Source organism: Rhinolophus ferrumequinum, chromosome 10, assembly GCF_004115265.2.
Source record: "Rhinolophus ferrumequinum isolate MPI-CBG mRhiFer1 chromosome 10, mRhiFer1_v1.p, whole genome shotgun sequence".
NCBI classification, from domain to species: Eukaryota; Metazoa; Chordata; class Mammalia; order Chiroptera; family Rhinolophidae; genus Rhinolophus; species Rhinolophus ferrumequinum.
This window is the reverse complement of record NC_046293.1, coordinates 61,238,610-61,257,055: the sequence shown is the minus strand read 5'-3', so window position 1 is coordinate 61,257,055 and position 18,446 is coordinate 61,238,610. Positions and strand designations below refer to the sequence as shown.

General features: G+C 40.0%; 1 protein-coding gene across 2 annotated transcripts in view; it reads right to left on the bottom strand.

Annotated features, from left to right (window-relative positions):
• SRGAP1 (SLIT-ROBO Rho GTPase activating protein 1) overlaps nt 1-18,446 on the bottom strand; it is a 234,649-nt gene that overhangs the window by 38,408 nt on the left and 177,795 nt on the right. For both annotated transcript variants that reach the window (XM_033117996.1, XM_033117998.1), the window contains exons 9-11: nt 9,170-9,367; nt 8,111-8,195; nt 1,765-1,792 (exon numbers count right to left, since the gene is read on the bottom strand). In XM_033117996.1, coding sequence (XP_032973887.1) covers nt 1,765-1,792; nt 8,111-8,195; nt 9,170-9,367 — 311 coding nt within the window. The remainder of the gene's footprint in view (nt 1-1,764; nt 1,793-8,110; nt 8,196-9,169; nt 9,368-18,446) is intronic.

Here is an 18,446-nt window from a genome sequence, read left to right as displayed (position 1 = left end):
TACACTATCCCTAGGCATGGCCTAACTCTCAGAGCGGCAGTCTCTTCAGCGTCAGCAAGGTCCCAAGATAGCAAAGCATCAAATATAGAAACTAGAAATAATGGTTATTATAACAAGGTCCAACATATGGTGATATCTGGAGCAGTTAACAAAGCTAAGAGAATAAGAACACAGGCCCATTTCCTTTGGTCACTGATTTGTGGGACAAGCAAAATTGTAGCTGGAGCCAAAGCCCCTACTGGCCCTGGGTAATTGTTCCTGCATGACCGAGAAATAAAAGAGTAACCCCTGTCTGGGGCTAATGGAGGGATAGCTTGTGAGTTTTCTACTAAAGACCTGAAAATCGCCTCTCCTAAGGGTTCTAAAATATGAGGCAAGTGTGAAGATACTAAACTTCTGAGAGCGACTTGAGATGAAAACAAACTGCTTATCCAAGTAATTTCCAGGGCAGACGTGGCTTTTCAGGCAGACTGGTGTGCTGTTGGTTCTGGCTCTACTACGTACACATCAGGTGAACAAAGCCAGGCCCGTGCCACCTTGTTATGCCTCCTTCGAATAATATGATTCATTCTGAGTTGTGTGCTTACCACATAACTTCCTGATAATCTGGCTGCCCATGCGGATGAGAAAAAGTACCAGTTGGAGTATGTGAATATCGAGTCTGTTTGGCAATTACAGCTCTCATTGTACATCAATGTATTTGCATTCCTTCCTTTTTGGGAAAAAAAATTTAAGTGCCTTACATTATTTACAATTTAGGAACAACAGGTGAAATAGTTGATAGTGCACAGGGATACTGTATGTGAAAAAAGCTCCGTAAGCTGCATATTACTAGGCAGAAGTAATATTCCTCTTTGTCACTGATATAGGGAAGAAAACCTTCAGTATTTTTGTCAAGTTTAGATAAGTCAGTAGCTGTCCTTTCTGGTTGGTTCACAAGGAAATAAGAGGGGGGCTTCCTTTTGAATAAATTGTCCCGCAGGAACATTATAGAACCTTGAAAATCAACTTGCCAATTACCGCAACAGGCACACCAGCGTCCTGAATGTCTCTTACCTCAAAGAGAACTCAGCTTTCAAAGTGCAAAGTCTTACTATGTCAATTAGAATAATTTCTGGCTGTTGCACAAATGTGGACATAGAAAAATAAAAGTCGCCACAAACTTTCCCCAACCCAAAGCAGAATCTGCTTCCAAAAAGGCTTTTCTGTCTTAGCAGTAGTTTCAAAATCCTTCCATAAAATAAAATTAAATTAAAAAAAAAAAAGGAAATGCAATATGGCTGTATGCATTAAAAGTTAAATCTTTAAAATAAACCAAAAAGGGGTAGGGAGCTAAAATCCTGAGTATTCAACATAGCTCTAATTTTTATGTGACCTAAGGGGAAGTAGGAGCTGAACGTAAATAATCATACTTTCTATTTGCTAACACAGGAGATATATGCATAACATTGCTTGTTAATTGAATTACTAAATCAAAAGTCCTGTTGGACTTCTAGAAAATTAGATAAACCAAACCCATTCAATTTAGGTCTTTTTTTTTTTTTTTCCCACCCCTAATTCCATCGGGAAATCAAATCTGCCAGAGCAAATCTGGTTTTTGAGAACCCCAAACATTTCATGTTACTGTGTTTTGTCAACCCCAAACTATCTTTCTAAGTTCATTAACAAAATATTTCATTCTTTCAGCATTTAAATAGTTGCTTCCTGTTAAAAAGAAAAGAGAGTGTGAGACACGATATGAGTTACGATGAAATGTTTTCCTACCTTGTAGTCATATACTCAGCTCTGTGACCTGCAAAAAAAGTAAAAATAAGTAAAGTGAATAGAATCAGTGGAAGGTATTTGGTAATCTTTTGCATCATCTGTCCCTTGTTTTGAGATTCTGAGTTTATAACACCTTACACATTTTACGGAAAAAAGCACGAGAATACCATATAATGATAGACAAAAAATTCAAAGTAAGTATTTCATAAAATCTATACATAAAACTTAATAAATTCTATAAACAGGAGAAACATGTTTTACTTGGCAATTTGAGGCAGGGAGTTTTTTTTTTTTAAAAAAAAAAAAACAAGAAATAGCTGTTGATCTTATCTGTAAGTTTAAGGATGAAACACAAATAAAACACATGCAAGATGAGAGTGTTAGTTATTCCCTCTCTCTTGATTGACATTTCTGGGGAGAAGTAGGGGGTAAAATAGGATTGGGAGAACCCAATTTCCTTTAGATTAAATTGGTGTTCTTCCTATAATATGACATTGGGGAGAAAGCTGCATTTTGTCATCAGAAATGACATTTGCAGATATTAAAGTACAAGGACATTAAATTATGCTACATTCCACCAACTTGTAGGCTAAAAGCCTTTCAAGAGTTCTCTGTTATTCAAAACATAAGGTACTTCTTATATATTTGGGCTTCTTTACTTGTTTTAAGTACCAGCTTTGTATTGTGATGTTTCTACAAGTTTGAATGTGTCCATGGTTGCTGTCTGCTCTTTCTTACATTTAGGGTGGAGCCGTGGAAAGGGAGGCGTGTGGGGAAGAGAACCACTCAACTGGTTTGCTTGCAAAATGATCACATGGTCCTCCAACAGCCTGAATATGTAGCTGGCAGAGAAGGGTCATGTGGTAGTACAAACAGGTGAGTACAGTCCATAATGCAGTGACTCAGACTTGCAGGGCTAGGCCAACATAACAATTGGAGAAAAGGCTGGCTTGTTGAATGAACAAAGAGTCTTTTGCTCTATTATTAATATCTTCTCTTGAATAACAAATACCATAAAGCTTTTGAGTAATGTCTATTTACTAAACTGGGGGCGCCAGTTACTATCAGAAAATACCTTTCTCCATACAGATCCAGGCCACTGTTAAGTGTCGGCAGAATCAGGTCTTGGCCACGACTTGGAGTGGGGGAGAGGGGAAAAGACAAAGAATCTGATTTCCCCCCGGCTACCTGGTTCTACCTATCATTTAACTGTAAGTCCCTTCCTTTTGCTGGACTTCTGCTGCTTTGGGGGAGAAGGAAAAAGAGAAGATGGACACAGCACTCCAAAATAATTTACAAATATTCGTAAGTGGAAGAGAATGTCTAACAGCAAGTGGAGAGGGCAGGTGGTGAGCTGAGAGTGGCGTGGGATCTCCTTCAGGAGGAAGCTGGCTGTACAGAGTTACATGCGGAGAGCAGACAGGGCTGGAGATGAGGGTTTGAGAGTCACTACCATTTAGGTTGTGCCGGGGCCATAGGTCCTAGCTGAGATCACCCAGGGTGAGTCAGCAGAAAGAGCACAGGGTTGAGGGCAGAGCAAGTATCTGGCTCGTGCTATACTGTATTCTATCACGCTGCATACTTGATTATAATACAGAAGTGTGATATAAAATATATTAGTAACAACAATAAAAACGGCAATGACGTCTAGCATTTATCAGCCCTTTCTATCTCTTAACTCACAATTTTCACAACCACCTTTTGAAGTAGGGACTATTATTATTATTCTTATTTTACAGAAGAGACTGAGCATAGAGAAGGCAAGTGACTTGTCCTAGGGCACGCGGTTAGTATGTGGTGGGTCTCGCACTTGGGTCCAGTTTTATTTTAATTCTAGACCTGAGCTCCCAAGTAATATACTGTAAAAATGTAAGTCATTTTTTCTCCCAGTAAATACTTTGAAAGGTCCTAGAAGTAAGGTAGGGATGACGGCTTACACTTCTGCCTGATCCCTATGGCGAAAGCCAAATATAAAACACTGAAGATCTAATAAATTTAATAAATTATTAAACAAATGTAATAAATAGCTATAAAATCAAATCGAATAACAGAAGTCAATCACTTTCAAATAATTCAATGATAAAGATGCTAAAAATAATTCCTTAAAAACGAAATGCCTTATAAATTTGAAATTTTGCTGTTTTTGTTAAAATAGCCTAACCGAATATTCTCCAGATTTAGAAAAAGATCATATATAAAATGGCTTAAATTCATTTTGTTCCATCTATCCATGGATAATAGTATGGGGTAAAAAATTGAAAAACCTATAAAAAAAATGCATTTTTATTAATGAACCAAGAGCAAGCTTTGCAAGAACTGTCATTCATAGCATAACCACCACCGCCGCATCCGTTTTTTGTTTTCAGCTAATAGTACTGAGTATGTCTCAACTGATGAATGAGGTTTTATTTTTTAATCAGTACCATCACTAATAGATCAATAACACACAAGCTTAGAAGAATCTGCTTCCCAGAGAAACGTGAAAGCTTCCAGTGGTCTGAGGATTAGATTTCAATCATTTTCTTTGGAAGGTTACTTAATTATTAAAAACAACAGACAACTCATTCCCCCTTTGCCCCCAACACATGCCATTTAGAGGAAAAAAATGACCCAAGACCAAGGATTATCTTGTTCTTGATACAAACACCTAATTTGACAACTCTTACAATTTCATTTGAGAATTAGCAAGTGAATTATTTTTCACGTCCAAATGTATTTTATCTCCATCAAATAAAAGGGAAAAACAAAATACAGTTTGGTGGCAATTTGAGATTAAAAAAACACACAAAAAAACCCAACTAAATAAAATATGTAAAATATGCACAGCTCAAACTGAATAGAAGTCCCTGATGAACGACTGATATGGACCCTGACATTCCTTTCCAGTCTTTTTTTCTTCCTGAATATCGACTAATGCAGGGCTTTTCTAAAAAAGCAGAATTATTCCCTATCATCTTTTTTGAAAGTATACTTTTACTCCTACTCAAAGACATACAATGGAATGTGTGAGGATAACCTGTTTAACTCCTTTGCTGGAAATAATACAGCACAGAACTCAGCTTCCAGTGTCAGATGTTCTGTGTTTAGCAAATTTGCATTGATATTTACATCTACTTAATTCTAAATGTTGCACACAAAGAAGCCAATATGAACATTAAGCCTCACGAGTAAAAACGAAAAAGAAAAAATTTCAGGGCTCGTTTACTGAGCTCAATTTAACTTCTCCAATTTAAAAACAAATGACATCATAAAAAAGATGTAATGGTGTTGCTGAAGGATGAAGAAGACGACAAAGACTCTGGTCTTAACAAATCATTACGTGTTTCTTTCTACTTCAATAGTTCTCAAAGATTTGGAAATTTGAATTTTGATGGTGCCACTTTCAGGGCCCAATCTAGTTGCTTCGAAATGTTTTAAATCAAAGGACTTACTGGGCCACTGGTAGCCTGCCAAAAGCAAGCAGTAAGACAGGCCAAACACATGCCTGTAGTTATAGTTTCAGTTGTGTACGATCAACTGCTAAATCCCTGGGTTAGGCTCTATTTGGTTTACAATAGAGGCAGTTTTTGCAGCAGTAAGTCTAGTATAATTTAGAGATGTGATTTCTACGTAAGAAGTCAGGATTGTCCCCAAATGCACCATTTAAACCTGTGCTACTAACCTTATTTATGAGCCAAACCCAGACTTGGACTCCTTCAGAAGGGCTTGCCATTGGATTATCTCACCGTGGGACAGGCGCCATGAACTCTCCTAGTCTCCTTTGGTGTAAGCCTATTAACGTGAACAGGGCTCCCATGGAAAGCCAGCAGGCCCACAATGGTGGAGCTAAAAGGTGGGGCATGCTCTCCACACTCAGTTTTTCTCTGGGTAAAGCTGCCAGTGTCAACCCCAGGCAGCGACCAACAACTGGGGGGGCTGCCAAGCCTACACGTGGGGCAGGCAGGCCCAAGAAACAGAGGTTTGCAACCAGTGGGCACAGGCTAGTATGTCTGCTGCCACCAGATGACGACCATCCCGCTCTGGAAGCAGAATAAATCCAGTCCGGTGAGGGGCTGCTACACCTGAACACAGCTTGTGTCACTAGGACACTGGAAATTACTGAAAGAAATTCCAAGCTAAAGAAATCCTGGCTTCGAGTTCTCAAGGTACAATATACACAGTTCAGCTGGTAAAGATGAAGCCTGGTGTTTGGATTTAGCAAATTGGCTGAAATATAGCCGTACCCAGACATGGCACATAAAATAATATTAACCATTGGACTTTCTTTCCAGGAGACATAAGGAATCTATGTAGAATGAGTACCATAAAAGTGTCAGAATGACATCCCAAGTGTATTGACACACGTATTTGCATCACTGCCAAGAATGAATTCACCCTCGACTTAATTCCCTCCCACTCAATTTCTAAAGTGGTATCCAGTCCTGTAGGGAAGGACTTTGTGCCCATCAGCATTCATCTACATTTATGACAATCTATGCTTTGGGACTGGCCACTGACCTTTGGGGCATCAGTGAAATATTAGGCATTTTTGTGAAAAATGGAAAAAAAAAAACACCAGACATATGATACTATGAAGGAAAAAAGGAGAAAAAAAACCCCCACAAAACCACAAATAGCGCACAACTGCTGAAAAGACAACTGTTCAAAGGAAAAAAAGGTCTTTTTTTAAAAAGCTGAAATCTCTGTTACAGAAAGAGAACAGTTGAAAGACTAGTACAGGGAACATTAATACACACTTCACTTAGATTTCCCAATTGTTAACATCTTGTCACATTGGCCATATTTCTTTTTCTGCCTTCCCGCCACCATTGTATCTTTTTTCCTGAACCATTTTGAAAGTAAGTAGCAAATGCCACTCAGCAGGCATTTCTTAAGACTAAGAATATTCTTCTTCATAAGCATACCACCATATCTACGAAAATTAACATTAATTCAATAATATCATTTAATAGATGGTCTATATTTAAATTTCCCCAGTTGTCTTTAAAATGCCTTGTATAACTTTTCCTTTTTGATTTAGAATCTAATGAAAGTTCACACATTGTATGTGGTTATTTTTTTTAAAGACACTTTTTAGTAGTATAAATGTTAAATTTTTTTCAAAGTGAAACTGGCCTTTTATCATAGAATCTGGCATCCTAACTGTAATACACAGAGTCTTAGGTCATGATGACCTTTATCCATGTCGTCATTCCCTGAGGATAATGGGTCCTTTGGAAAAAAACAAGGAAATAAGGTGATGGAAAAACTTCTTTATGGGTAAGGAAGGTTCTAGAGTGGTAGGAGGTAAGAGTTTACATTAAAGAACAGTAATCTCTTTTTGTGGCTTGGATTACTCACCAAACTCAGTCCCCTCTTTTCCCACTCCCCTTCATATTCTCTTTCACTTTTTAAAACTTCTAGCAGGATCTGGTATAAATAAAAGCTAATTAAGTTACAGATTATGAGGCACTTAAGACAGGGACTTTGCTTATATTTAGTTTTCCTTTTAAATTTCCTGAATATGACTGAGAAACAGTAACATTTACATAGTCCCCTTTGCCTATAATCCTTTTTTCTTCCCTCAGTTTTTTCCTCTGTAGAAATGGGGAAATTAATTAACTAAGTATCCAGTAAAATATATTTCTCAGAACAATACCTAGCACAGAGAAAGCCTTACGTAAGTGATAACTATTGTTGTTTTTGCTATTAGATACAGCAATATACTTAAGGAGATTATTAAAACAAACGCCTATGGAAAGGGGGGAAAAAAAAAGAGTCACCCAAACCAGTTTAACCGGTTTCTAGAGTCCAAAAGGTATTAGATGAGACAAAAAAATATTGGACCATTAAAATAAACGGGTTGGGGCTGGAGGGGTGGAAAGTCTAAGGAGGAAAAGAGGAAGTGACCAGGCGGTCAGCAGGTAGGGGCAGGCACAGCTCCCTCTGACTTCTCTACTTTTAGGAGCTCTGAAGACCCTTCTTCAGGAGCTTCGTGTTGGCTGTTCAGCCCTCCCCACATTTCACTGTTGTCCCTCAGAGTTAGCACCAGGCTCAAAAAGAAAATACCAGGGGTGCGAAAAACATGTATACACATGACTTATATTAATATTTTGTTCTTGGTATATATTGAGTATTACAATTTTAATACAGTTTTTTTCCTTTCTTAAAATGTGTATATATGTTTTTGGCACCCTCTGTAGTTCCAGGGAGAAGTTGGTTATTACAGAGACAGAGAAAACCAAATCTAAACAAAGAGTGTTCTCTGCTTCTTAAAGCACAAATCCACAATCCACACACTTAAAGGTCATAGACACAACACAATATATAATCCACGTCATCTTCCCAACTATTTCAAATAACTGACCTTCTCCAAGGGTCCTCTGCAACAAGTCATGTTTGGCTTGAAGTTTTGTGATGAGATTGCTACCTTCCAAGTATTCTCTGAGTTTCTGCAGAAGGAAAGATTTGTTTTTAACTTAAAAAAAAAAAATTTCAATGTCAAGGAACTTCCCGTAGGATATCTAAAATCCAGCCACTTTTATCTTCTCTATCCTAGAACCTCGCTACTCAAAGCGTGGTCCAGGATGGAGACCAACAGCAGCAACCCTCATTCGGGAGCCTATGAGAGGAGCAGACTCTCAGGTCCCTCCCTCCCCAGACCTACTGAAATCAGAACTTACATGTTAATAAGCTCTCCTGGTGACATGCACCATACTTTGCCGTGTATAATGCACACTTTTTTGCCCAAATTTGTGAGGGAAAAATAAGGATGCACATTACACATGGGCAGTACTAATTCTGTACCTATATGTTTTTAATTCTTTTATTTATGCTTATGAGTTAAAAGTGTAACTCTAGAAATCAATAACGATATCCATACGCAAAATACCTTGGAATACGATAATTGGTTTTGCTGAACTAAGGACGAACTTGCAACGACGAAGAGTTCTTGGCTTTCTATGATGTGTAAATATCATAAATTTGTTACCGGTACACAAAATTTCTTGTACCATAACACGTTTAGAAATAAATGCTGAAATTCCTTTAAAATACAAAAAACAAGTACCTAAATGTAAACACAAATTTTAACTAAAAAATTAAAATGAAAGATTTCTTCCCTCAAAGTTTGGGATAAAAATGTGGGTGTGCATTACATATGGGAGCGCATTATACACAGCAAAATATGGTATATCCATTCAAGTTCAAAAGTTGTTTTAGCGCACTCCTCTTTGAATTTGTCTGCATATCAGAATTACCTGAGGAGCTTTTAAAAAGTATTAACTCCTGAATCAGGAACTCTGAGGGTAGACAGGAGTCTATATTTTAATAAAGAACCCTAGGTGATTTCGATGGAACTCCAGAAGCAGCATTTGGGAACCCCAGATCTGAGCCCCAAGAATGGCTGGGGAAGCAAGAGACACACCATGAAGTAGAACTGCTCAGTCTCCTGCTGGTTGGCTCTTCTCTTAGCGATGCTGGGCTTGCTCAGGTAGGTTTCAGAGACAGTAGATTTCACAGACTCTGTGGAGCGACTGTGCTGAAAGCATTCAGAAACATCATAGTCCTCGATTGTGACCATATCTTGTATTGTCTGCAAGGTGGCTTCAGTCGTTTTCTTAACCTGGGAACGGAAACGTATTTTTCACATTAGTACATTATTTCGTGAATCCCACAAACATGCAGTGACAATCCATTCTATCAAGCAGAGATGAGGACGCAGGCCCTGCCCCAAGAAGTTCAGAATCTATTAGCGGAGAGAGACAGCTAAAGAATACCCCAGGTCACCAATATAAGGAAAGGCTTTCTTCGGAATTACACTAAGGAGGACATCACTTTATATCAGCCCTTATAAATCTCATGCATCGCTGGGTGCTCTCTCAATTACATTTTTTTTGTTTTAAATAACATTTTTAATTGAAGTAAAACTACATACAGAAAAATGCACAGACTGTAAGTACATAGCTTGATGAATATCGCCAAAAGAACATTTATATGACACCACCACTCAGATCAAGAAATATAGTACACTGCGAGTATCCTTCTGCTTCTCCCAACCACCACACCTTTTTCTCCTCCCCAAAGGTAGCCATTGTCCTGATTTTTAACATCATATATTAGTTTTTCCCTTTTCGTACTTTATATAAATGGAATCCTAAAGCACGGATAGTTTTTGTCTTGCTTCTTTTGCTCAACTTTATGTAGTAAGATTTATTGATTGCTTGTATTTCATTGCTGAATATTCACTGTAAGAATACATCATAATCATTCCTTTTACTGTTGATATGTAGATGACTTATTTCTAATCTCGGGCCATTATGAATAACACTGCTATGAGCACATTTTTGTTGGGGCATACATACATGAGCTGAATTGCTGCTTATGGTATATGCCAGACTGTTCTCCGAAACTATTGCTCCAATTTGCATGCCCACCAGCACAGTAGGAGAATTCCTATTACTCCAAATCTTCAAGAGTTGGTATTGTCAGCTTTTAAATTTTAAACCATTGTGTTGGTTGTATATTGGTATCTCTGTGGTTTTCACACACATTTCTCTGATGATTGAGATTGAGCACATTATCATATGGTTAAGGCAATTTGGATTTTCTCTCTTGGAAACACTTTGCTAAATCTCTTGCTCAACTTTCTATTGGGTTAGGAGTCGTTTTTAAAAAACACATTTGCAGGGGCCGGCCCGGTGGCTCAGGCGGTTAGAGCTCCATGCTCCTAACTCCAAAGGCTGCCGGTTCGATTCCCACATGGGCCAGTGGGCTCTCAACCACAAGGTTGCCGGTTCAACTCCCTCAAGGGATGGTGGGCTGTGCCCCCTGCAACTAGCAACGGCAACTGTACCTGGAGCTGAGCTGCGCTCTCCACAACTAAGACTGAAAGGACAACAACTTGAAGCTGAACGGCACCCTCCACAACTAAGATTGAAAGGACAACAACTTGACTTGGAAAACAGGCCTGGAAGTACACACTGTTCCCCAATAAAGTCCTGTTCCCCTTCCCCAATAAAATCTTAAAAAAAAAAAAAAAAAGAACTAAAAAACACATTTGCAGATGTAGATATGTCTTTTATTAGTTATATGTGTTGCAAATATCTTACCACTCTGTGCTCTGGCTTTTCACTTTTTCTATAGTATCCGGATGAATAGTCTCAGTTTCATATAATCAAATTACCAATCCTTTTCTTTATGATTATTGCTTTTTTGTGTCCTTATTTAAGAAGTATTTTTCCTATCTTATGGCCATAAAGATACTGTTCTATGTTATTGTATAGAAGCCTTTTAATTTATCTTCCACAATTAGGTTGTACTCCACCTTTCCCTATCAAGTATAATGGAAATTGATTGATAGCTTTATCTTTTTCCCAGGCAATGTACAGAGTTTAGAACACTTTATCTCCATTTACTTCTCCTGATTTAGAAGCTATTTTTGTAATGTGTTACAATAGGATATATGTAAATATTTATGTATATTTAAATACAGACATTAGTTGTTATATATAGTTAGTATTCATTTAGCTTCATCCATATATTTTATAGTGTTCAATCTCTATTCCTTATATTTTTAAGATCACCCTCCCTTTAGTAATTCTTTTCAGCATGAGTTTGCTGGTGGTGAACTGTTTTTGTTGACATGAAAATATCTTTTATTTCACCTTCATTTATGAAAGATATTTTTCCTAGCTGGTAGTTATCTACTTTCAATACATTGAAGATATTGCTGTACTTTTCTGTGGCATCTATGTTCCTGTTGAATAAGAAGTTTGCTGTCAGTCTATGACTACTTTGAATGAATGCTGCTTTCTTTCTCTAGCTGCTTTCAAAGTTTTTTACAGTTTCACCATGATGTTTCTAGGAAAGGATTTAAAAAATATATTCTACCTGGAATTTTGGGGGGCTTCTTGAATTGTGTTCTGTCTTTCATAATCTCTGATAAATTTTAACCTTTATCTTTGAAAATATTGTTTCTTTCTTTCCTATCATTTTTCTTTCTGAGACTTTAATTACTATGTTAAACATCAATGTGTTCTCTATATCTCTTATCCTTCTCTTCCTATTTTCTACCTTTTGTTTTTCCATGCTGCATTTTGATTGTTTTCTTCTTACTTGTCTTCCACTTTGATAATCACTCTTTATCTGTGTCTAATCTGCTGTTAAAACTATCCACTGATTTATTAATTTTGGTTATTGTACTTCTCAGTTTTAGAATTTCTGTGTGGTTCATTTTCAAACCTGATATTTCACTGTGTATAGGTTCTAGTTCTCTGCTGAAATCTAATCAGCTCTTTTACAGTTTGTTTCTGATAATCTCAATATTTGGAGTTTCTATGGTTATGTCTCCATTGTTGATTTCTTCTGGCTATCACTCATGGTTTTCTCCTCATATGCATAGTTGTTTTTGATGGAGATTTTTTGGTAGAGTTATTTGAAGTCTGGGATGGGAGTAACATCCTCTAGAGAGAATGTTTATTTTTCCAAATCACTAGGGGTACTAATAGTTCAGAATCACTGAATTGTATTTCTGTTCAAAATATTTGATGCTCTTTCTTTTGCAAACATATGGTTCCCTGTGTCATGGGCTTCAAACTTGGCCATGCACCTTGTCCTGGACAGTAAACTGTGAAAGAGCTGAGTGTCTCAGTCCATCAGTACAAGAAGAAGACATATTTTCAATTACTTTTTTTTACACAACAAAATACCGTTTAGGGAAGAAATAATAGAAATCAGTGCTAATTCAGATGCTGAAAGAGGTTATATGATGGAATAAACAAAAAAAGGAGGCAAAGAAATTTAACAGAATTATTCAATATTTCTCGGGACATTGGACAATGTAAAGGATAGATATTATTGGGAAAAAGCATGTTATAGATAATTTAAACAAAAAATATTGTAAGTAGTTACTTTAAGTAACACATGATTACATATCTATTAGCTGAATGAAAAGACTCACCATCCTGGAGGTGACATCAGCAAGATGGCAAAACAGGAGGTCCCCTGCTCATATTCCCCCATAGCAACAGTAATATGGCAGCCATCTATGGATAAAAGTGTATTTGTGGGCGATCTGGGACCCAGGTAGGAGCTTGCAAAACCTTGGTGGAGCCCAAGACTGAGAAAGACTGATTTGAGAAAGCAGGCATGTTCCCAGGTGGCAAGCTTGAAAACTATGGTCCTGGCTCCAGACCCAGAAACAACTCTGTCCCATTGTGCACTCAGCTATAGTTGTTTGGCCTTGGTCCTGTCACCAGCACCACCTGCCAAGGGACCCAGGAGGAGTCATGCCCACCTGTGCCTCAGGTGATAGGCCTGCTGAGCCTGATACAGTTCCGGTTCCTCTCAGCTCTGGTCCAGGAGCAGTCCTACTTTGCCCAGGGACTTTCCAGAAGGCACACGTGTCCATGCTTCTGGAGGCAGACATGCTAGCTTTGGTCTAACAGCAGATCTTGAAGTGGCCCTGTAACTCTGCTCTAGCCCTTCCCAGCCGTAGTCCAGGAGTAGTCCTGCCCACCCAGGGGTCCGATGAAAGACATGGCTGCTCACACTTCCAGAAGAATGCCTGCCAACCTTGGTCTGACTGCAGATCTTGAAGAGGCCCTGTAGGCTGGCTCCAGACAAGTTCAGCTGTACTCCAGGAGCAGTTCTGCTTGACAAGGGACTACGTGGCACCCACATTTGTCTGTGCCCCCTGAGTCAGGCCTGCCAATCTTGGTCCGTCTGTGGGTAATGAAGCGGCCGTGTAACTTGGTTACAGAAGCTCTTAGCAATGATCTATGAGCAGTCCCCTGGGGACCCAACAAAAGACAAGCCCATTCATACTCCCAGAGGCAGGTCTGCCAACCTTGGTCCAACTTTGGATCTTGAAAGCCGCTCATAACCTGGCTCCAGACCCTCACAGTGGTGGTCCAGGAGCAGTCCAGCCCACCCAGGGACCTGGAGGGAGACAGGCCCATCTGTGCCCTTGGAGGCAGGCCTGCAGACCTTGGTCCTCCTGGTTGTAGACCCTGAAGTGGACTCACGACTCAGTTACAACTGTGCTCAGCTGCAGTCTGGGGCCAGTCCTGCCCACCAGGGACCTGTCCAGTGGCCTGGCTGGTGCCAAACCTATTCAAGAACCTGGTAACAGACCCACTATCTGTGGACCCTGAAGTGGACTCTTGTCCTCGCACCAGACTAACTAACCAAGGTCTCTGAGGCAGGACCATCTGCCCAGGGACCAGACAAGATGCATGTTCACCCGAGTCCTTGGTTAACAGGCTCATATACTGTGGGGATTCCTTGTCACTGTCAACAACACTGTTTTTCCTTTTTTTCTCAATTCCTCCTCAGAAGCAAGAGTGTCATGGTTAAATTTGGAATCATCAGGAAGAATAAAGGGTGTGGCAGAAAACACTAGACACTATGGCTGGGACTACATATTATCCCAGGGGATGTTCTCGACAAAGAATAGCACTAGCTTCTGACACACACACACACACACAAGCCACGGTAGGAAGTCACCAGGGGGAAGGTAATGAGGGCAGACCTGAAACAGCTAGTATGAGGCTTGTAATGATCCCTCATCAGCAGCAGGAAAACGCAGAGGGGTTTAGCAGGAGAGGCTAAAAACGTGAAAAGGGTTACAGAAACCCTGAAGAAGGGACTACCATGGAGGAGAGCCCAGGTGGCCGGAACTCTGAGAGAAGAATCAGAACACATGACGGGGGAGGGATGACTTCTGTGGCCTTTTGTGGACTGACTCTTTGGCTTTTTTCTTCCAGGATGTTACCATCATTGGAGAAAACGAGAAAGTTATCTCGTGGTTTCATGCTCCAAACACACCGTATTAGTTTTCTAGGGCTGCTGTAACAAAGTACCACAGGATGGGTGCCTCGATGGATAGGTTTGCTGGCTCACGGTTCTGGTGGCCGGAAGTCTGAGATCAGGGTGTTTGGCACGGTGGCTTCCTTCTGTGGGCTGAGGGAAGGACCTGCTCCAGGCCTGCCTCCTTGGCACGTGGATGGCCATCTTCTCTGTCTCTTCACATTGTCTTCTTAGTTTCTGTGTCCAAATTTCCTCTTTTTATAAGGACACAGTCGTATGGGATTTGGGCCTGTCCTAATGACCTCACTTTGATTTGATTTCCTATGTGAAGACCTTGTCTTCAAGTAAGGTTCTATTTTGAGGTACTGGGGGTTAGGATTTCCACCTATAAATTTTGGGGGAACACAACTCAACCCCTAACAGAGCACATTGTTTGATGGCACTGTGCCCTGCACCTCGCACCAGTGCAGGCTACTCACATCCTTTAACACTCATTAATCTGCGTGTGACGGTGACCCCCCTGCGCTGCCTTCCCTTCCTAACTCATCTACTCACTCCTTCCATCATTGTCCTTGGATGTATGTCAATTACAGTACGGTATCATTTCAGATGTATTATAAATGAGCAGAAAGAGACCATACACACATGCACACACAGAGAGACTGGATTAATGCCATAGTGAATTAGCCAAGAAACGTCAGAAACTCACGGCCAGCACTGGCCACAGAAGGGAGGAGCAGACAGACCATCCTGCCATGGCCTTCCCTTGCTTTGGGTACCCTGACAGGGGGCTACAGATGCCAGGGACCCTGTCTGAGCTGGGTAAGGTGTTGCCTGATCTGGAAAAACAGTTCCATTTTTGCTTCCCCTTCAAGCTTTTGTGGAGAGATCTATTACCAAAGAATTCACACTAATAATCTATGTACTTGCGTTTAAGGGAATATTTACAAATAACAGGCACGCCTGACTTTTGAGCAAAATTAATTCTCAGCAATGATACAACTTAATCCAAAGAAGAAAACATTGCCCACGGCTCTCCAAACAACATGCATCTGTGCCGTCAGCTGGGTCTCAGAACACTGGTCGTCCGCTAGTTCACCTGGACTCTAGCGACCTGCCTGGTCTGAGGAGCATGATGCCCACGGTGATGAGAAATGGCATCTTCTTCCATCTATGGAAGGCTCATAGGCCCCTTCCATACTGTTTAGAGGGCTGTTTTCCATCACCAAGGGGAACAATGTGAGATCAGGGACAGCTTGTTAATCTTTATCTCTAGTCACTAGCTCAGTGCCCGAAACATAGCAGATCATCACGAAAGTTCACTGAATGAAAGGTGGAAGGTGAAACCATCCTCCTAGCAAATCGACAGATGCCAAAGAAATATTCAGCACACACTAACAACGTGTGCTTTCTTTGCTGACAGTCATCCTGAGCTCTGCCATTCTCTTCCGGGTGCCCTAGCTCACGACTCACTTTTAGACCCTTTCTAGAAACTATCCTCATTCTGCTTGGTATTTTTCTGGACTAAGGCCCTCCCATCAGTGAGTAAAAGCCTATGTAAAACCACACACACACACACACACACACACATTGCTTCTAAAAATATGTGTTTTCAGTGAAAGACAGCTGATCCTGTTTTCAATTTTGGTCAAGATGACCCTATCATTTAAGGGATAAATGGCAGTTATCTTTTACTTAGGCTTTTACTCCTAACCTCATCAGTAGAAGGTTTCAGGCAAGTAAGAAATACTTAAACAAGTAAAAATGAAGTTAAAACCACAGAGATGATCAGAAACAGCAATTATGATTCGGTGGTTATCAAGCTCCACATCTTATACCAAGTCTTAAAAGAATTTGACACTTTCCTATAAGGGTTTGATCACTGATTCACATGACCTGGGATTCTGCTGCAGTCATTGGTACTATAGGAAATTTGGGGTGGGGGTGGGGAGAACATGATTTTTCTACCCTCAGTAGTAGGTATAACAATATCTTACTTCCATCAATTACCTACGCGATGAAAACTGTCTCAAATGTTTGCCTAAAATCTTGTTCATTACTGTTGAAAATATCCTGTGTGAGGAATATATTTTTGGAACAGTTTCTGAAATACTTCCTAGTAAACTTGGTGGAAGATTTTAAGTGGTGCCAGGAAAATTTATATGGGGCTTTCAGTTCATTAAACATTATTACAAATTAATTGAGGAATCACAGGCTTCTCTCTTTTCCATTACTTTCAGGAGGGCTAAATCTACTACAACTTAAGAAACTCGCTTTATATGTGAGATTTTAGTCATAGCAGAAGTGACATGGTTATGAAAACTCTATTTTCTGGACCAAATGGTCTGAAAATGGGGCAAACTACTTAAAACTATGACTGCGCTAAAAATACGAAAGGCATAATTGCTCTAGTTATGCAATTCGTTTTCCTTTTCTTAGGCTATGTATAGATGAAGGGAGAAAAGAAGATCTTTAAGAAAAGAGGAATTCAATCATTGGGGAACTACTCCAGAGGCTAGCTTTGACAGAGAGGAGCAACAGGAACGACCCCTAAACTGAAATCCCTATGGCGATGATTAAAAGTAAATTTTAAGAAAGTGGACAAGACTGTGCAACATTAGATTGGAAAGAGCTTGGAAAATGTTTACACCGTGTTTCCCCGAAAATAAGACCTAGTCAGACAATCAGCTCTAATGCATCTTTTGGAGCAAAAATTAATATAAGACCCGGTCTCATTTTACTATAAGACCCGGTCATATAATATATAATATATAATATATATAAGATATAATATAATACCAGGCCTTACATTAATTTTTGCTCCGAAAGACGCATTAGAGCTGACTGTCCGGCTAGGTCTTATTTTCGGGAAAAGCACGGTAGTGAGAAAGGTATCAACGATCATTTCGGTTTAGGTTGCTTTTATGGTGTTGCCTTTTAAAGTAATGTTTATTAATGTTTCAAAAAAAAGTTGTACTTTTAAGTAAGAAAAAGAAAACAAAGAACTGGGAATAAAGTGGTGTGGGCAGTAGGCCCTGCTCTAATTCTATGTACACAACACACAGTAGACACTAATAAACCTTTGTTGACTAGCTGACTGGAAGTCGGAATCACGAGTGACTGCAGTATGATGGAACTAAAAGCTCGTTTTAAAAGGTTCAACAGGGGCCGGGCTAGTGGCTCAGGCGGTTAGAGCCCCGTGCTCCTAACTCCGAAGGCTGCCGGTTCGATTCCCACATGGGCCAGTGGGCTCTCAACCATAAGGTTGCCAGTTCAATTCCTTGAGTCCCGCAAGGGATGGTGGGCAGCGCCCCCTGCATCTAAGATTGAACACAGCACCTTGAGCTGAGCTGCTGCTGAGCTCCCGGATGGCTCAGTTGGTTGGAGTAGTTCATCCTCTGAACCACAAGGTTGCCGGTTCGACTCCTGCAAAGGGATGGTGGGCTGTGCCCCCTGCAACTAGCAACGGCAACTGGACCTGGAGCTGAGCTGCACCCTCCACAACTAAGATTGTAAAGGACAACAACTTGAATTGGAAAAAAGTCCTGGAAGTACACACCGTTCCCCAATAAAGTCCTGTTCCCCTTCCCTAATAAAATCTTAAAAAAAAAAAAAAAAAGGTTCAACAGGCAAATGTAAAGTTATGAAGTGACAAAGAATGAATGTCACAATCCATTATGAATCTGCAACAACCACAAATTTAAGTCCTTCTCAAACCTTTTCTTTCAACTTTTCCTGCTCATGAGTATACTGAGGCCATTTCACAAATGCTTACTGTTGTCTTTTCCTGAAGGCAAGTGCTGCCAACTCAAGGGCCAAGCAAGTCATGAAAATAAGGCATGTGGGCTGAGTGGGGAGCGAAATATCCACTGCGCAGCTCACGCAGGTTATTA